The following is a 17,753-nucleotide window of genomic DNA, read 5'->3' as shown; positions in this document are numbered from 1 at the left end:
TCTCTGATGACAGAACTGGGCTGGTTTTGACTTTGTTAACTATAGCAAATAGTTCTTTCATGGCAAGTGAGGGCAAGCAATTTTTTCATCAGACATGCAGAAATCATGAAATGCCTTTGTTTCTTGTTTGGTTTCCTGGTTTCTGCAGTAAGTAGGGTGCTGCAGGAGTTTCCTAATGGTGGGTCACCTCCTGAGCAGTTTTCTTCTATGTGAGTAGTATTGTAGGATGCCAAACTGAAGTTTGTATGTGCTTGTTTAATGAAATCTATGTGATTTTTTAATATTATTACAATATTGAAAAAAATTAATATTGTCATACATTAATATGGAATACAATATTGAATTCAGTGGCTATTTAAAATCTGCAGGTTAAGGTATGTATACACATTATGTACACATAGCATGTGACTATCTGTAAATAACCTACATAAACTCAACAAATTATTTCTTTTTTATTATTATGTGGCTGTCTGTAAATCAGCTACATCAACTCAACAAATTGTTTCTCAAGCAAAATTTTCAGTCTGGAATATTGTATAAGAGTTAGAACTTGTGAGTACCTTTAAGCTCTGGAGTTCTCATAGTGATTTATGCAAGTTAATCAGTCAATAGTACTTTTTTTTTGTTTATTTGTTTTTGGTTTTTTTACATTGGAACACATTTTCTAACATATATCCTTTCATTATAGGCATTTCAAGAAGATCTGGAGCAGGAACAAGTCAAGGTGAATTCCCTAACCCATATGGTAGTGGTGGTAGATGAAAACAGTGGTGACAGAGCTACTGCTGCGCTGGAAGAGCAGCTTCAGGTAATGACTGTATGGCAATGCTGGTCCCAAAAAATTGAAATAGAAAATTTTAATAAGCCAAACCAGATAGTGAATGTATTCATGATGTACAGGATCATAATTTGTAGACAAATAATGATTATCAAGAAATATTGAGATTTTTCTGTGTTTTTCTGAAGCACTTTTGAGGGGAAGTCATAATTTATTTCCCATTATTTTCTCATGACCATGTTTCTTAGGAAATGAAGGGAACTATCACTTAATTTTATTTTCTAAATATGAGTATCTTTAAAAGAATGACACATTGGAGATACATTTGTGATAGAGCAAGCAGCCAAGATATTCTAAAAGTTTTTTTCAAATATTAACTTGCTCATAGTAAAAGTTCACTGTTTCACCTGTGTCTTTAAAAAGTTGCTATTGCTGTATTATTTATATTCCAGTGCTCTTATTGTAACCTCTGAATGAAATTGGATATATGAAACTTGATAATTAGTGTTGAGATGCATTGAAGGAGGGTTCTCTTGTGTTGGTGGTTGGCTCTCCAGGGACACCGCTCAAGAGGAATTGCAATATTACAACCAATATTCTTTCTATTTTTCTCTTTCAGAAGGGTTAAACTGTTTTTCTTTAATTTTGCTTTATTACCTAAGAAAATAAGAATTTGTGGGTTCTTTATCATTAACACCCAAGGTTTCTCTAGAGAAGGTAACTGCATTCCAGCAGGTATAGCTGTAGCACAGATACCCGTGTGCTGTCTTGAATGTAGGTAATTTGGATACCAATACCAGTAAACCAGTAATTGGTTTGGAATTTAGAGTAGGTTTGACTAAGATGATGTGCCTTGCCACTTCAAATGTAATTCTGAGTTTTCTCTACTGCAGCTACTTAATCACTCAAGTAGCACAACCCAACCAAGATAACAATACAGCCTCTACTGATCCATAACTATTAATTCCTTTTGACTTCATCTTAAGTGTCAGAACTTTGGTGCACTTGCCCAAAATAATCTTAACCTTCCAGAATATCTTGCCAGACAGCTCCTTGGAACTGTTCAGTGGAATAAAGCAGGTCCCAAGCAAGAACATGTCTCCTGAAGCAAAACTAAACTTTTAAAATATCTTGAGTGGAAAAAAAAGAGAAAATAATTAACAGTATTTGATATTTATGGCACTTCATGTGTAAGAAGATGTAGAAATTAGAGTTTTTAATAGTGTGAAAAACAAAGGTTGGTGGATTGTTAGGCAATCCACATCTTCAGAAAGAAAAATAAAAGAACATCAGGTGACACAGCTTCATACCATATTATTACAATAATAGGAAAGGTACCATTAGTATCCTGTGCAGCATTTGTGGCTGATCCATATTGGAATAAAGCATGAAATAGAACTGAGACAATACTACAATACGTTAAAGAAACATCATGAATAATTAATGTAAATTAAACACAGTGGAAATACACAATTTGTAACTGTACTAGTGCAGAAAGCACCAATTATTACTGTCTTGGAAAAAGTACATTCCTTGAAAGTTGCTAGAAAGACAGCTCCTGAGCACAGGCTCCTGTTTCTGCAGCACAGGCTCTCTGAGCAGAGCATGGGGTGCTGTGGAACAGAACATTTGCTCTTCTGTTACGTCCTTCATCCACAATTTCTTACAGAAGAATCTGAGAGAAAACATATTTCCATTGCTCTGGAAGTCAAAGAATATGTAGCAATATTACAGATGTTAATAAAATCCAAGTACAGCTATAAAGCTATAGGGTTTAGAGTGTTAGGGGGGTGTGGAAACTTTAATACTTGAATGCCCAGGAGAACGGAGTTACCACCGTCCACCTGCTCTCCTAGTGAAATGTTGCACCTCTTTTTTGTGTACAGGAACTGTTTGGAATTTTTTTTTTCCATCTCACTTGCAGTCTGAATATAAGCACAGGAGATAAAATGTGTTGACAGGCACAGCCATTAGAGCATTTCACAAAGAGCACAATGGAGAAAAGTTCCAAGCTTGATTATGTATCTGTCAGTCTGACTTCTAAAAGTAGAACAAAACAAGAACATGAACTGTCAGACAAAAGAGCTTAATAAGACTGGCTCACTGAGGTGCTGGTCAGGATCAGATTTGGAAGAAAATGAGCATTTATTTCCATGTAATTGTCGAAGATTCATTCTCCAAGCAGGTGCAATTCAGTTTTGCATTTCTTTCTGAGGTGGTGATTCCTGAAATATTTTCACACATATAAATATCTATGTATATAATGTGTATTTTTTTTTTTTCAAATGTTTGTATAAGAGAATTTTTTAAAGCCTAAAATGAACTTTTTGAGATGCCTCAGGAAGGCTGACAAGAATCTATGCTGATTTTAAATAAACAGTAGAATTCATTTCTTTCAACAGTTCTTACTTTTCAACAGTAAAGTTCTTAAGTTTTATTGCCTATGCAAAAACATATCTATTTAAGAGGCAATTAATGGCATAGAAGCCAAAAGTGTCCCCTGAAACAAAATTTTAATTGAAAATTTACCCTTGCTTGGAAAACTAAAACTAAACACAATTTCAGGGCTTTTCTTAGAAACAGCTGTCCCTCTAAGGTACTTTGAAAAGCTACAGCTAGGCTGGGTGAGTGTGAATATTGAAATTACTTTTACATTACTTTGCTTACTTCACATAGCGATGTGTGACATATTGAGAGGCTCTGTTTATGCTGCTACTGAGAACCTACTACTTAGACTTAAAACTCCAAGACCCCAATTAAACTCAATCCACAGATTTACCAAGGCAGCTGTGGAATAAGGCTCAAATCTATATTTAGTGCTGCAAAATCAAACCACTTTTGTAGCAAAGCTGTTGCTGTACTCTGACTCGTTTCTGCAGGAAAAATGGGGGAAATTATCTTCAGCTCAGAGAAATGGCTGGATAACATTCAGAAGCCATGAATGCAGGGATATTTTTTTTTTTTCCATAATTATACCCAGCAGATAACAGGTCTCTTAAGGACTCTTGTGGTCTAGCTCAAATTAGAGGCTTCCCCAGGCTTCAAGGGTCAGGGTCTGTGCTAGAAAAAAATCTGTATAAAGTGTATTGAATACTGCTTGATGGCTTATTCCTCTGCTGGGGGAAAGGAGCTGAGAGAGTATTTTCCAGGATTATATGTTCATATTATTCAGGGTACTGTCATTGATTGAAGATGAAATATGGCTGTTCTTGTAAAAATACATCAAAATAAGTGAGGAATGTTAAAGAGTGAATAGACTATTCCTGTTGACCACTGAACACTTATGACAGGTAGTTACAGACTTCAGGGATTTCCAAGACCTGCTCATCACAACAGTATGGTATTCCTGGATGAGGCCTGGGAAGTTGAAATCTCCCATAAGGAAAAGGGTTACTGATCTAGAAAGTTCTCCTAATTATCTGTAGAATAGTTTACATCCTGAGCAGCCTGGAGTTCTCCATCACAGATTTCCAACCATGGGACTCATTCCACCAAGTCTCATTGACGTCACAGCTGTGGGACCTGACCAGTGCTTCCAGTTCCTCTGTTTGTTTCTTCCACTCTGCGTATTGTTGCATGAATTGTTGACCACTTGAGAACTGCACACAAAACTCAATGTTATTTGGTAGAAATTCTATGAAAGGGCTAAATATTCAGTTGTAAAGAATTAATTTTGGATGTAGGCAAAAATGTTTTTCCACTTTTTCTCATTATTTTAAAAAGTGGACAGTAATGCCTGATGGGAAAAGCATTTATCAAATAAGCTCTGTTAGTTGCAGGCTTGCAGTACATGATTTTAATCCAGTGTTCCCAAGAGTTATGTTTTACTAATTTTCTTCTGTTCTTGTGCTTCCTTACTTTGACCTTTTAGCAGACTAAAATATTTCACCTTTTGCTTTTGATAGTCACATAAAATATTCTTTCTGTGTCCTCTGAGAAGAAAAAATCCAGTATCTTCTTTTGCATGCCGATTTCTCTAAAAATTTGTGTTAGGGCTGTAAGAAAAGGCTTCATTATTATTTTTTTAAAGGAGGGCATTTTACATGTTATTGTGGATTCAATCAGTTTCTGTGAAAATTTGTTTTCCGAGACGTTAGGATCACTTGGAGCAGTCTGAGTTTGTGGGTATCACACAGGCTACTATTTGATGTGAATAGACAGTTAAAGTTGAGCACCATGTGATTTAGTATAATAACTGCTTTATAAATAACAGTCCTGATATGATATTTTGAACTTGAAACTTTGTGTCTTAACTCAACCAAACAGTGTATGGTTGTTATGGCCTCTCATGAGAAATAACTAGATTTAAGGTTGGTCACAGAATCAGCACTTTTATCAGTGCAGTTACTTGGTCATTTTGGTTACTTTATTAAAATAAAATATCTTGTCAAATTATTGAGGGGAAAAAAGGTTGCTGCATTTTTGTTAAGATTAAATTATGATCTCTGTGAGGAATATGTAAATACAAAAGATATAGCATTATATAATATCTCAAGTTATTAAGGATTGATCCATAAGAGTAATGAAGTAAATAACTAAGTATGAAAAAAGGAAGAAACAATTATCTTGTCAGGATATGCTATTAAGTGGGTGAAAAATTAAGAACACAGTAATACAGAGTATCATTCAGGTGTTTATAAGAGATTTTTTAAGGGGGAACAAGGTGTTTTGTGTAATTTAAATACATACATGGTAGCATATGCTACAAATACTTGGGAAACCTCAGTGGGATTTATGCTGGTGATGAAGTTTATACGTGTGGGTTTTTCCCACTGCAAGATTTTAAAAGAGGTAAGAGTTTAATGGTGCAACTTAAAAGCCAATTTTATTTTTTTTCCTTTGGCCCATCTTTGGCCGTCATCTTTGTGTTTCAAGTAGTTCTGTTTTGGGCATATTAATATTGTTTAAATAGAGTGAGTTTTTCAAAGTGTAGTACTAGAGACTTGGTAGAAAACTATCCATAGATTAGTATTAAAATATTCAGTGTTTAGTTCTATTGCTTTAATTTTATTTCAATAGGCCTTAAATCCATTACAGTGTGATATGCAACATATTTAAAGGGCATATACCTAAGCAAAAAAATAAATAAGGAAAATGTTTCCATAAAAAATTTCTAATGCCATAGGAAAAAAACAGCTTTCCTTGTTTAGGAAGAAGAAAGCAAAGAAATGCAAAACTCTCTTTTGTGTTTCTTTCTCTCTAGCACTTTGGAAAACGGTGGGCAGCCATCTGTAGATGGACAGAAGAACGATGGGTCCTTCTGCAAGATATTCTTCGTAAATGGCAGCATTTTGCAGAAGAGCAGGTGAGTAGCTTTTTTTTTTTTCAGTTGTAAATTTAAATGTTCTTCAAAACATTATAGTAAATATAATAATGTATTTTCTTTCATTTATATACATATAGGAAAGGCCTGACTGAAGCTTTTTCTCTTCAATTTTATTTCAGTGCCTTTTTGATGCATGGCTTACTGAGAAAGAGGATGCTGTGAGCAAAATTCATACAACTGGCTTTGGAGATCAGAATGAAATGCTGACCAATCTAAGCAAATTGGCTGTATGTATTTTTCATTCTTCTATTTTTATGTTCAGCTTCCTTAATCTGAGTCTGTATGTACATGGTTTTACTCCACTCTCAGACCACACAGTTTAACAGAACATCTGTTTCATACTTTGGGAGTGGGCTTTGCCTCCTGTGGATGGAATAGATTGGTCCATAGCCTTGCTGATAAAGGAACCAATAGATAGAGATGATTTTCTTGGTTGTATCTTTGGTCAAAAGTTCATGAAATAAAATAGCATTTTGGTGTCTTAAAATACGTGCACTTTAACAGTGAAAGTTTCTTTGTTGGTACTGTTGGTGTATGTACTGTGTGCAAGACTATATATACATATGTGCAAAGGAGTTTGCATATGAATAAGTTATCTTATCCTTCAGCAAACCCTGTCATACGTTCCTTGGACTTGAAAAAGTTGAAGCCTCAGCAGTTATGAAAAGTTTAAATTAGTGTTGCTTTACAACTGTACCTCAGCATCAGAAATGGAGTTAGGTGCGCAAAATGCACCCTTTTCACCACATCCTCTACCTGAGTCTTCAGCCAATTCTCCACCATGCATGGTCTTTATGGAGGGGATGCAAGTCTGGCTGTGCCTGTAGATATGAAAAACCTGTGGCAGCCAATGGCTTTACAGCAGTAGAACCTCTGTAAAGAAAATGATAGGCTATGTGCTATTTCTGTAATGACTGCCTAGCATTTAGGGGAAAGAAAACACTCATGTCCATGTGCCGCTTCTCTTCCCCACGCTAGCTGATGTTGAGAGTGGGGGGCGGCAGTTTTTCCCCCTGGAGCTCCTTGAATCCCAGTTGTCAGTTGTTTTGGCGCAGTATAAAACACAGGCAGCGCACACGGGTCCCAGGGAAACTTTATTTGATGGTGTTTCTTCCCCTCTTTCTTCCTGGGCCCCAATGAAGGGGCCAACAAAGACTTATATCTCAGGGGAAAGGCATGGGCAGACCCAACTTCCAACAAATCAGGAGAGTTGGGAGTAAAAACCCAGGCGGGGAATAACAGGAGTGAACCAATAAACTTCCAAGGAAGAAAAACAGTGTTAGGAAATGGGTAAAATTTGGAGAAATAGAAACTAGAAACTAGCTGACGACATTTCTGGGAAAAGGGTGGAGACAAAAGAAAAACCAGCACCAAGGAAAACTACTAAATCACAAATCAAACCATAAACCTACTGATGAAACAAAAAGCACGATACAACATCCATGCTTTGGTTAAAATAGGTGAATTAGTGCTTCATTAGGAAAAAAAACCCCTGGTTATCTTTTCATACATAAATTTTTCTTTATTATTAATTAGCTATTATTATTAAGTAATAAATATGAAATATCAATTAATTATATAATGTTCATTAAATATTTTTTACTGGATATACTTATCTTGTTTATATATATCTAAGGCTCAGCCTTACATTTTTAAAAATTAATTTAGGATTTATTTCCTTCTAATCATTCTGTGTTAAAAGTAGAAACATTCAGACTCTGAGTTGATAAAAATACCATGATGTTTATGAGGTTTGAGTGACTGTGATGTTTCTAAACTTTACCTTATTTTGTCCTCACATGTATAAATGTATAAAACTTAAAAAAACATCCTCACAGAATAATTGTTGAATTACATTGCAGCTGGTCCAGAATTACTGTTAGATGTTCCTTTGATTCATAGAATGACTCAGTAGTTAATTTAAGAAGAAAAAGATTGATTTTTAGCATAATCTTGAGACACTAATTATTACACTGCTGCATATAGTTTTTTTCTCCTCTCCCTTATTTTTCTTTCTGCAACTCTTTAGGGGTTAATAAAAAAAAATGCATTTAGAAGTGCAGACTTAGATTTTGATTCAAGATTGCTTAGGATTAAGTAAACTTCTTCATAAATGAAGGACAACATGGATTGCCTCAGTGTATATATTTCTTGGAAATTCTAGCAATCTAACATGTGAGCAATCTTGAAGCTGACTTCAAGCCCGGCTTTTGACACGTAATAGATTAGAGAAAACTTAGGATGCTTTGGAGTGCCTTCAGGAAGAAAATGTATTACAAGAAATTCAAATTTATTCCAAAAAAGTATGCTTTTGGATTTCAGAAGATTGCTAGAGGACAGAGGTACAGAGGGTTGAAATTTTTGTCACAAATTGTGAGGTAGTAGACTATTAATGGTTTGGAAATGTTAAGGATAGGGCCAGTTTGGGTACCTTTCAGAATTGTTTGAAAATATGATGTTAAAAAGGAAACAGTTCTGTAGTCTTTTCGTCAGTTTCACTAATGAACTTTTATGAAGTTAAAATTATTTTTAAATTATGCTGCCAGTTTAAATGGCTAAGCATTATTGTAATGAAATAATTGTGGTCTTATAGGAGACTGAGTGAACAACATAAAATAGTAAATAAAATTATTTACCCTGAACCTCCACAAGAATCAGGTCATCATTAAAAGAACAGGTGGAGTTTATTAATTGTACTTTACCCTTTTTTTCACATTAATAACTTTGATCTTTTTAGAAACTTGATTAATAATGCAATAGTTTAGGTATTTAAATATCGGTGGTATGCTAGAAGAAAACTGCCTCTTGAGTGACTTGGAGCAGAACAGTAGCTTTTGCTTTTGGAATTCCCTCTCTCAGGTTTTAGACCTAGTAGCAGCTGTTTCCAAATTCCTGTGAATATGTGTTTTTACACTCACACAATGCCAAATTGCTAGAAGTTTTGTGTGTTAAAATTTACTGTTTTAATCTTGTCTGGACCTTCAGAAATTTATATTTATATATCAGCCACATGATGGTTTTTTTGAAGGGAATATATTCTCCTCTTGGACTGGCTTTTAGAAATATGGAAAAATGGGATCATACTTTCCTGACCCTGACGTGCATGTTGTGCCTGTCTTTTGGCATATTTTATTTTGACATGTGTTTCAATGTAGTAGAGGAGAAGCTGTCACCAAGGATCACTCTTATAAATAGGTCTGAATTGTAAAAGCAAGTCTGTGGGCGAACAAAAATGTATATTTTCTCTTAGAATAAAGATGTTTGTATTCCTAAGGATATGATATCTTGATCCCTCCATTGCCCAGTCATTTCCAGCAAGAAATTACAGCATTTGTTGTTCCTTTTAGACCTTAAGAATTGTAGTTTGGATATTGTAATATGGCACAAGAGCTTCCAGCCTACGTTTCTGCCTCACTTATGTGCAGAACTTTGCCAGATTATGATTGTGTTCTTTAGCCAGTCTCTTTAACTGGAAGGAAATTTTTGAAGGTAATTTATTAAAGCATTTAGCATTGTGACTGTTGATTTACATACAACCCTCCTACAAGGCCCTCAGCATTCTAAAGTGACTGATGTGAAAAAGGTCTGTTGAGATACTGTTCACAGTAGGAAAAAAACCTTGGCTTTTAATTCACATTAATGTCCCCAGACTGGAGCCTACACCAGTGTGAGCTCTCCACAGGGTCACAATTTCCTTCAGAGCGCATCTGCCTGTTCTGGTGTGGGGTCCTCCACAGTCTGCAGTTTATTTCAAAGGATTTATTCAGTATTGTATGTGAAAATTTGTCTTTGTCATCAGCTCTCTTCTGGGATCTTCCAAGTTTAAAGGTCAGAAAAACTGTTGAGCGGGTAGTTGCTCTAGTTCTTAAAAGAATTCCTTAAGACAACTGGGCTTTTTCTGTTTTGTTTTGTTTTTAAATTTTCCACCTACCATTTATTCATTGACTCTATAATTGACTCTTTAATTCTTACGTAAGGTGTAGGGTAAAACAGAACATTGAATAGCTGGAAGATGTGATGCACTGAGAATGTAGAACTGAAGTGATATTTTGGTGCCACATATGGCACAGACTTGATGGATTCTTTTTCATGCCCTAGGCCTACATTTTGTAATCTGTAAAATGAAGTTGTTTATTTTTCTTTTTTTTGTAACAAATACTGAGAGCTATTACGAAGGCATACAAGTATACAAGATCTGCCTCTATATATTTATAGTATATATTTCATTAATACAGAGTTAAATATTTTCTTGCTTCACCTAACGTTTTTGGGTTTTTTCACATATAGAAAATAAATTAGATATTACACTATTCTTTACTGGAATAAATTTCTGTGCTGAAAACTAACTTTACAGTGGGTGTTGCTGGTTAGACAATTACAGTAAGCACAGTAAGGTTTTGATCTTTAAGGAAAAGAAAGAAGCAAGAAGTAAAAACGTAAACCCCCAAAAATAGAACCTCATTACCAAAAATAAGGAAATCACTTTATAATGTTCCAATATCAGGATTTATAGTATGTACTTGGCAGAAGTTATGACTGATATGTTTGATAATTAATTTCATAAAGAAAGCTACCATGTCTTGTCTTCCAAATTGGAAAATTATATATTTTGCAGTTACTATTATTATTTTAGATCTATTATTGCACTGGAAAAATACCCTGAGCATATTTTTGGTTATTGTGGCACACTGACAGGTTTTTAATGAAGAAATGTGAAAACAGAATCTCCCAGTATAGTTTTCCTGATTGACTGTAGCTTTCACAAAAGCATATTAATATGCAGTGAGAAGTATCTTTAAAAGGAATTTATAGCATCCTTCTTTTCATGTTGTTTGACTTCCTGCTTGTGCTACAGCTATCTTGGATTGATGCTGAACTCATGGGTGTGTTTTACAGCTGTTGTGGGCTGGGGTGATTGGAAATCAAACACTGCTCCTCAGAACTAACCAATGTTTCGCAGCATATCATTTTTATTATTCCAGTCACCGTATGGTGGCTTCCACATGATCTTTTTCTGACACTGTAGGCGTAAAAAAAGGTCAAATATAGCAGTGCTTGAAATTTTACATGCTAAACTGGTTTGCATCTACTTTCCTCCATCTGTTAGGTCTCCTACTACTCTGAAAAGAGATTCTTCAATATGGAGTAAGCATCTACTTCTCAGGGACGCATCAATTTAAATTTTGATATTAACTGTACCTATTCTTACTAATTATGGTGTTTCAAAGCAAATCTGATTAGAAAAAGTACTGATTACAAAGACAATGAATCTTTCTTTTGCTGAGTTGCATTTTTAATTACAGTTTTGGATTATATAGCTGTAGAAAAGTGTATGTAGACTCAATTTTGTTGCCTAACCACTTTCTTGTTTATCCTTTTCATGCCTTGTGGATTAGAATGCAATCCACAACTGCATAGAGAATTCAAAATTTGGCTGTAGTTACCAAGATTAGGGTGTAGAGAATAAATGTTTAAGGAATGAAAATCAGTGGAGTAAACCAGTTAAAGGTTTAAAAAGTAAACCCATGTAAGAACTGGAGCTATGGATGATCCATGGAGCTGTGAACAGCCTGTTTCATAGGTAGGCTTGCAGGTATAGATCTCAAGAGTTGTAAGGACCCTTAGATGTCAGGAGTTTTAGGGTCCCTTGGCACAGTGTGATAGTGCATTTTGGATTTTTGGATTCTTTATTGGGGGGAGTTGTTTTTATTGCATTTTTTTTTTTTTTTTGATTGGGGTTTTTTTGTTTGCATGTTTTAATTCTGATTTGGGATAAAATATTACTTCTCTAGGAAAGTCTTCTTTCAATATGCAATATATACCAAAGTACATTGACACTTTAAAGAAAGATTGTTTGTCATGTTGATAGAATTGTTAGCATGACTGCAATTTTAAGGTTATTCCTGTAACACAACTGTTAGCTTTTTGATTCATGTCATCACCTGAAGCCTGCTGTGAAGTTTGGAGGTGCTTCACCTGCCATGTTATGTTGCTATGTAAGCTCTGCCAGCAGTTTTTACGGAAACATTATGGAATTATAAGAGCCTCAACCCATTTTCAGGTCTTTCTGATGTTCTCCTTGTGATTTTTCTGCTAAGCTTTTTGGTTTTCTTTTTTGTGGGTGTTTTGGTTTGGGTTGGGTCTTTGTTTTGTTGTTTTTGGGGGTTTTTTTTGTATGAATGTGTGTTCTTCCTTCTGTTACTTTGTTTAACAGATCCTAAAAGGAGATCTAGAAATGAAAAGGCAAATGATGAGTAAGCTGAAGTTGCTCAGCCAAGATCTCCTTGTAGCTGTGAAAAATAAAGCAGTGGCTCAAAAGCTGGAAAGTCGTCTTGAAAATTTTGCTCAGCGCTGGGAAAGCCTTGTGCAGAAGGTGGAGAGCAATTCTAAACAGGTTTGTAAAAATCAGTTTTATCAGTTTATGACAATCAGATTCTTTGACAGTCAAATGCTTGAAGTAGTTTTGGTGCTGTTTGTCATCTTGTTTTAATTATTTCCCCTGCATGATTGCTTAAGACATATTTTATTTTTAGGACAGCATAATACAACGATAATATAATTTTCTAGAATTTTAATTATCTCTTTAGTTTTTAATCTCTTGTTATAGTGTTGATTACTTTCTTGGGTTGTTAACTATGTTTTCAGGGATGATACAAATCATAATGAAAATACCTTTCCAGTTAATTTATTTTTAACCTATAATAGCACACTTTTTTATAGCTGTCTCTTTGAAATGGCATGTTGTCTGAAATTAGTGCAAGAACTGTCTGCTAGTTTAAGTGAAATTGGTTTTTTCTCAACATGAAAAATTACTAATTGATTGCTATTTTACTTCTGTATATTACATGCTGATTTACAGATCAAAAAGAGAGGCTACAAGAAAGAGAAATTTCTTAGAAAAATAAAGAAATCAATCTATACCTGTAACCAAAGTGCCAATGAAAAAATATAACTTGCTACTATTTTGACCACTTTGTGTTAACTGTAATGTATTTTAAAAAAGAAATTCATTTTTTAAACCAGGTAACAAAATTCAGCGCTCTGGTGTAGTACCCAAACCCATATCCAGTCATTTTGCCTAGACATCTTGTTAGCATCTCTTTCTTACTGGATTTAAAACCAAACCAGCTCCCTTTTTTCCATTCCATCATCTCACTAATACTGGGTTATTTTTGAGATGTCGCTATATGACTGGTAAAATGGAAATGGATATTAAAGCTTTTTAATGAAACAGCACAGAGCAGAATGTTACTGCAGGTACCTCTGTCCTGTCCTGTGAGAGACCTGCCACAGGTCTCTCACATTTCTGGTCAGTTTGATTCAATTCCCCTGAGCTTGCTGTCCTTTTTTGTTGCTCTCTACTAATACTTCTACCACATTATGTTTGGGTAATTAAAGAAAAGATGCTATACTTCATGTAATAATCTGAATCCTTCTTAGTAACCTTGCTTTCAACTCATACCTTGATATTTTAGCTTGCTCTGTGATAGCTAGAAAAAGCAGGTGAAGTCAGACAAATCAGTTTGGGAGAATATAAGGGAAGAAAATGGTGGAAGGGCACAATTTCAGTGAGAAAGCAAAACCATATTGTGTACGAAACATTTAGGAGTTGAAAATAAGATTTAATTACAGTATAATTGCTGTAGAAAACCTCCTGTTTCAAAGCAGAGGAAAATTCCAGAGATTCAGTTTTAAATTTGGGATGGCTAGAGTCACACGATTTGAGGAAGTTAGTAAGTCACTCCAAATTGTTCAAGTCCTGTTCAGATTGGTGGTGGCTCCTAAATGCAGTTACTACTTTTGAAAATGGAACTTAGATTACAGAAAATGAAGTGATCAGTCCTGAGGCTGTAAACATAGATCAGCACAGCTGGGAGATGCTTTGGATTCCCAAAACAGCCTAGCTGTCCTATCACAGCTCTTCCTCCAAGGGGAAGCTGCTCTGCTTGGGATAGAAGTGGTGTGCTGCCATGGGAATACTTCACCTTCTGGAAACATTGCACAGTTAGACCTGGCTGGGGGACCTGTTCCTAAGGCACTCTTACATTGTTCAGACTTATTTTCTGTGAAATGCTGATGGTGTACTTATCACCATGGGTTTCAGTCTAGGCAGGGCAGATAATTTCAGTGAGGTTTTTGCATGTATTCATTGCAGAGCTCATTTATGTGTTTACACTGTGAGAAAAAAAATGCAAGATCTCATTATGTTCTCTAGTCATGAACTGGGGAGGAGGAGACTTTGAAGAGGGTGAAAAATAGAATATTTTCCACTAAAAACTATCAGAAAATGTATGTTTTATTCATCAAGCTTAGATATTGCCTTCAAAATTAACTTTACATGGTTAAGTAGTGGACTTGGCAGAGCTAGGTCAATAGTTAAACTCAATGATCTTAAATGTCTTTTCCAACCTACAGGATTCTATGATTAATAATTTTCATAGGGTGCTCATAATTGCGTTTTTGTCCTTAGTTATTTCCCCTCTTAATAAAGTGTCACCAAATGATTAACTTGTTAACAAAATAAGAAATTAAATGGAAGAGACAAGCTCAGGCTCAGTTCAAAGATGATTCTCCAACTAGACATATAAAGTAGCTATAAATCCCAAAGGAAAAGTGCAGAAAGTAGAATGAGAGTTCTCCCACATTTGGCTGAATTAATTGCTCTTGAATTCAAGCATCTAATCAGAACACATGGCTGAAGCTCCTGCTACAAATGACTGGATAGCAAGGGTGTGAGAGAGAGAGAGAAATCTAAAAAGCAGTTTGTCCTCATCATGAAAATGTCAGCTTTCCTTCACTGACCACACAGTGGAATCAAGGACAAGGACAGCTTGTTTAGGCTAGATGTGGAGCTTCCAGAAACTCTAAACCCAGCTTTGCTGAGCTCATTATGCTCCCCTAAATTGTACTGAAAATCTTTCCAAACTAAAGAAAACACCATTCCTCATCTGAACTTCCCCGCTCACAGAGATAAATTTCATCAAAGAACAGATGACAGCTCCAAAAGTGAGTGTAAAGGAAAATTATGAGTTTATCAGGACAGAGGGCACTTCCAAAGACAGTAATAAATGTTGGCATTAAAGGAAGGCTGCTGTATAAATGAGAAATAAAATGCCATAAAACTACTGAAGTGCTATACACACATTGTACATATGTTTGCCTATAGATGATGAAAAAGATTTGAATTTGTCTGCTAGGAAAAGAGATGAGTTTTAACATGTTTCGAAGATGGGCTTGATGTGAAACTGCTGGCAAACATTGTGCTTTGAAAGTCTTTTTTTGCACACCCTTGTGAGTCACCTTAGCCCTTTCTGTATGATTTGCTAGTGTGTTAAAGCCCTAGTGCATGTTGCCCTTCTCAGAATCACATTTGCTATTCAGGTACTGAGAGGGATGAAGAAAACATAGAGTTATTATTTGCACTGTCTTTGAATAATACATGAAACACATCACTTTGATGATTAAAAGGGGTTTGGAATTTTTTTTGATTTTTTTGGGGGGTTTTGGGGATTTTTTTTGTTTTTCTGGTTTTTTTTTTTTTTTTTTTTGTTTGTTTGGGTTTTTTAGCTTGTTTTTTGGGGTTTGTTTGTTTTGGGGTTTTTTTTGTTCTGTTTTGATTTTGTTTTTTTTTTAACCAGGTTAGCCAATAAAAGTTACTTCTTTTTTTGTAATTCCTAATATCATTAATGATTTTCCTTTTCCTATTAAAGTGTATGCAGTTTAAATGTGAACCAGCTTCATCTTGCCTGCAAGGTTGCAATCTACCTTTTAGTCTTACCCTGTCTCTAATTAGAATAATTATGAACTTCAAATTCACTTCTCCATTCTCCTTTTGAAGCACATAGTATCTATCCTCCACTCCTGTTGATTAAGCATGAAAAATGCTTTTTTTATTGTTTTCACATCCAAATCATTACGCCCCCCAGCATCGTGCCTTGACTGCTCTGAGCAGTGATTGCTCTGCCAGCTCTGGAAGTGCAGTTGCCCATCTCCAGCTGCAGCTGCTACTCCTGTAATTGGTATTATGCTGCAGATGATTCCTGCAGTGCCCTAGCTGTGGTTTATTCTGTGTTACACCTTCTTCACTGGAAACTCTGCCCTGGTATTGATTAGCAAATGAAAACATGGCAGGATATGACCCTGGGTGTCTGAAACATAATCCTATCATTGATTTTTAGATAAAATAGAGTGCAATACGAATTTTATGAGAAAAGGAAAGAGAGACAGAAAAACTGTACCCAAAATTATATAACAGGCAAGAAACTCTTTCTGTTCTAATGTATAGTCAGCTCAAGGAGAGATGACATCAGGTTCTATCCTCAAATGTCATGGAAACCTAGGCATCAGAAGCTTTAACTTGCTTTTCCTTCTGCCCTCTAATTAATTAAAATAAAATGGAAAAGAATGTTGTATTGAGTTTCAATAAAAACGTATGGAAATTCTGACTTAATATTGTCATGATTTCTGTAGAAAAAAGTATCAAAATCAATACATCTTATTAAGAGAACTAAAACAAGAATGTTACTACATAAAATTTTAGCGGTTAAAAAGTCAGCTGGGTGTTTTTCCTTCCAATGAATTTTGTAGTTCATGTGTTACCTAAATCCCTGCAGGTAACAAGCAGCTTATTCAATTGTCATAATTAATCCATATATATTTTTTTTTAAATCAGCTCTGAATCTAAATTTTTTAGTCTTCTTAGTAGTCCAGAGTCTGCTCTAAAACCTAGAGAGCTGCCTGTTTCTAGAGATGGAAGCAGAGCATTGGGTTAACTGCTCTGTGTAAGAAATACTGCCAGTTTACAGTGGTAAAGCACTTCCCTGGTCATCACTTCCACTGTCAGCCTGGACGAACAACAAGAAGACTTTTTCGTGGAAGACAATAGGAAGAATTCAGCAGAGTTGGCAAGAATTTGTTGGGGTATTTTTACAGGTTTCTTGGCTTTACTGATATTGCCTGCTGGGAAGAGGCTGCTTGCTAGCCATGTTTCCCTTTCCTTGTCTTTCTATTTTTCTTTTTCAATGCAAGGAAGCATTGTGGAGAAGCTTTTAGACCTGGTTGCCTCTTCATTGTTTATAGAATCACTTATGTCTCAATAACTAAGCCAACTCTTGCTGAGTTTCTGATGCAAGAATAGATAATTTATGTATGGGTTTATGGGCTTTTAGATACTGGTGTGTCTGTTGTTGAATTGGACACTCTAATTATTGCATATTAGCAATAGCAAAGAAGCAGGGCTTTTCTGGTGCACAACTTTTTCTTCTCCTGGTATAATTTTTTTATTTATTTTCCATTTCACTGCCCTTAAACTGTGAGGTGGTCATTGGGGCTGTAACTAGAGTATTTTGACAAATGAGCCGTCAAAAAAAGATGTGGCCTATTTCTCATGAGTTAAGGGATTTAAGAACAGCTGCCCACATTTGAGTTGGAAAATGTTATATGGAAAAAAGTACAAATGGGCAGTACATGCATAAGCAGTGTACAAACAACTATGAACAAAAAATATTTCTGATCATTCTTTTTTTAATGCAGCTGAGCTATACAAACAGGTTTTTTTCATATCACCAGAGCAAAGCTAAATGCATTAGATAGGTGGTGTTTACAGTGTTACATACCATGGGTATTAGTATCTGGTGTGACCCCTAAATA

General features: G+C 35.3%; 1 protein-coding gene across 7 annotated transcripts in view; it reads left to right on the top strand.

Moving 5' to 3' along the window:
* Window positions 1-17,753, top strand: part of DMD (dystrophin) — a 1,147,932-nt gene that overhangs the window by 453,897 nt on the left and 676,282 nt on the right. For all 7 annotated transcript variants that reach the window (XM_041399749.1, XM_041399747.1, XM_041399750.1 and 4 more), the window contains 4 exons: window positions 689-808; window positions 5,982-6,083; window positions 6,224-6,331; window positions 12,319-12,498. In XM_041399749.1, coding sequence (XP_041255683.1) covers window positions 689-808; window positions 5,982-6,083; window positions 6,224-6,331; window positions 12,319-12,498 — 510 coding nt within the window. The remainder of the gene's footprint in view (window positions 1-688; window positions 809-5,981; window positions 6,084-6,223; window positions 6,332-12,318; window positions 12,499-17,753) is intronic.

The sequence above is a fragment of the Onychostruthus taczanowskii genome, unplaced genomic scaffold (assembly GCF_017590055.1).
Source record: "Onychostruthus taczanowskii isolate IOZ18803 unplaced genomic scaffold, ASM1759005v1 scaffold17, whole genome shotgun sequence".
Lineage (NCBI taxonomy): Eukaryota > Metazoa > Chordata > Aves > Passeriformes > Passeridae > Onychostruthus > Onychostruthus taczanowskii.
This window is presented reverse-complemented; position numbering and strand designations above follow the sequence as displayed.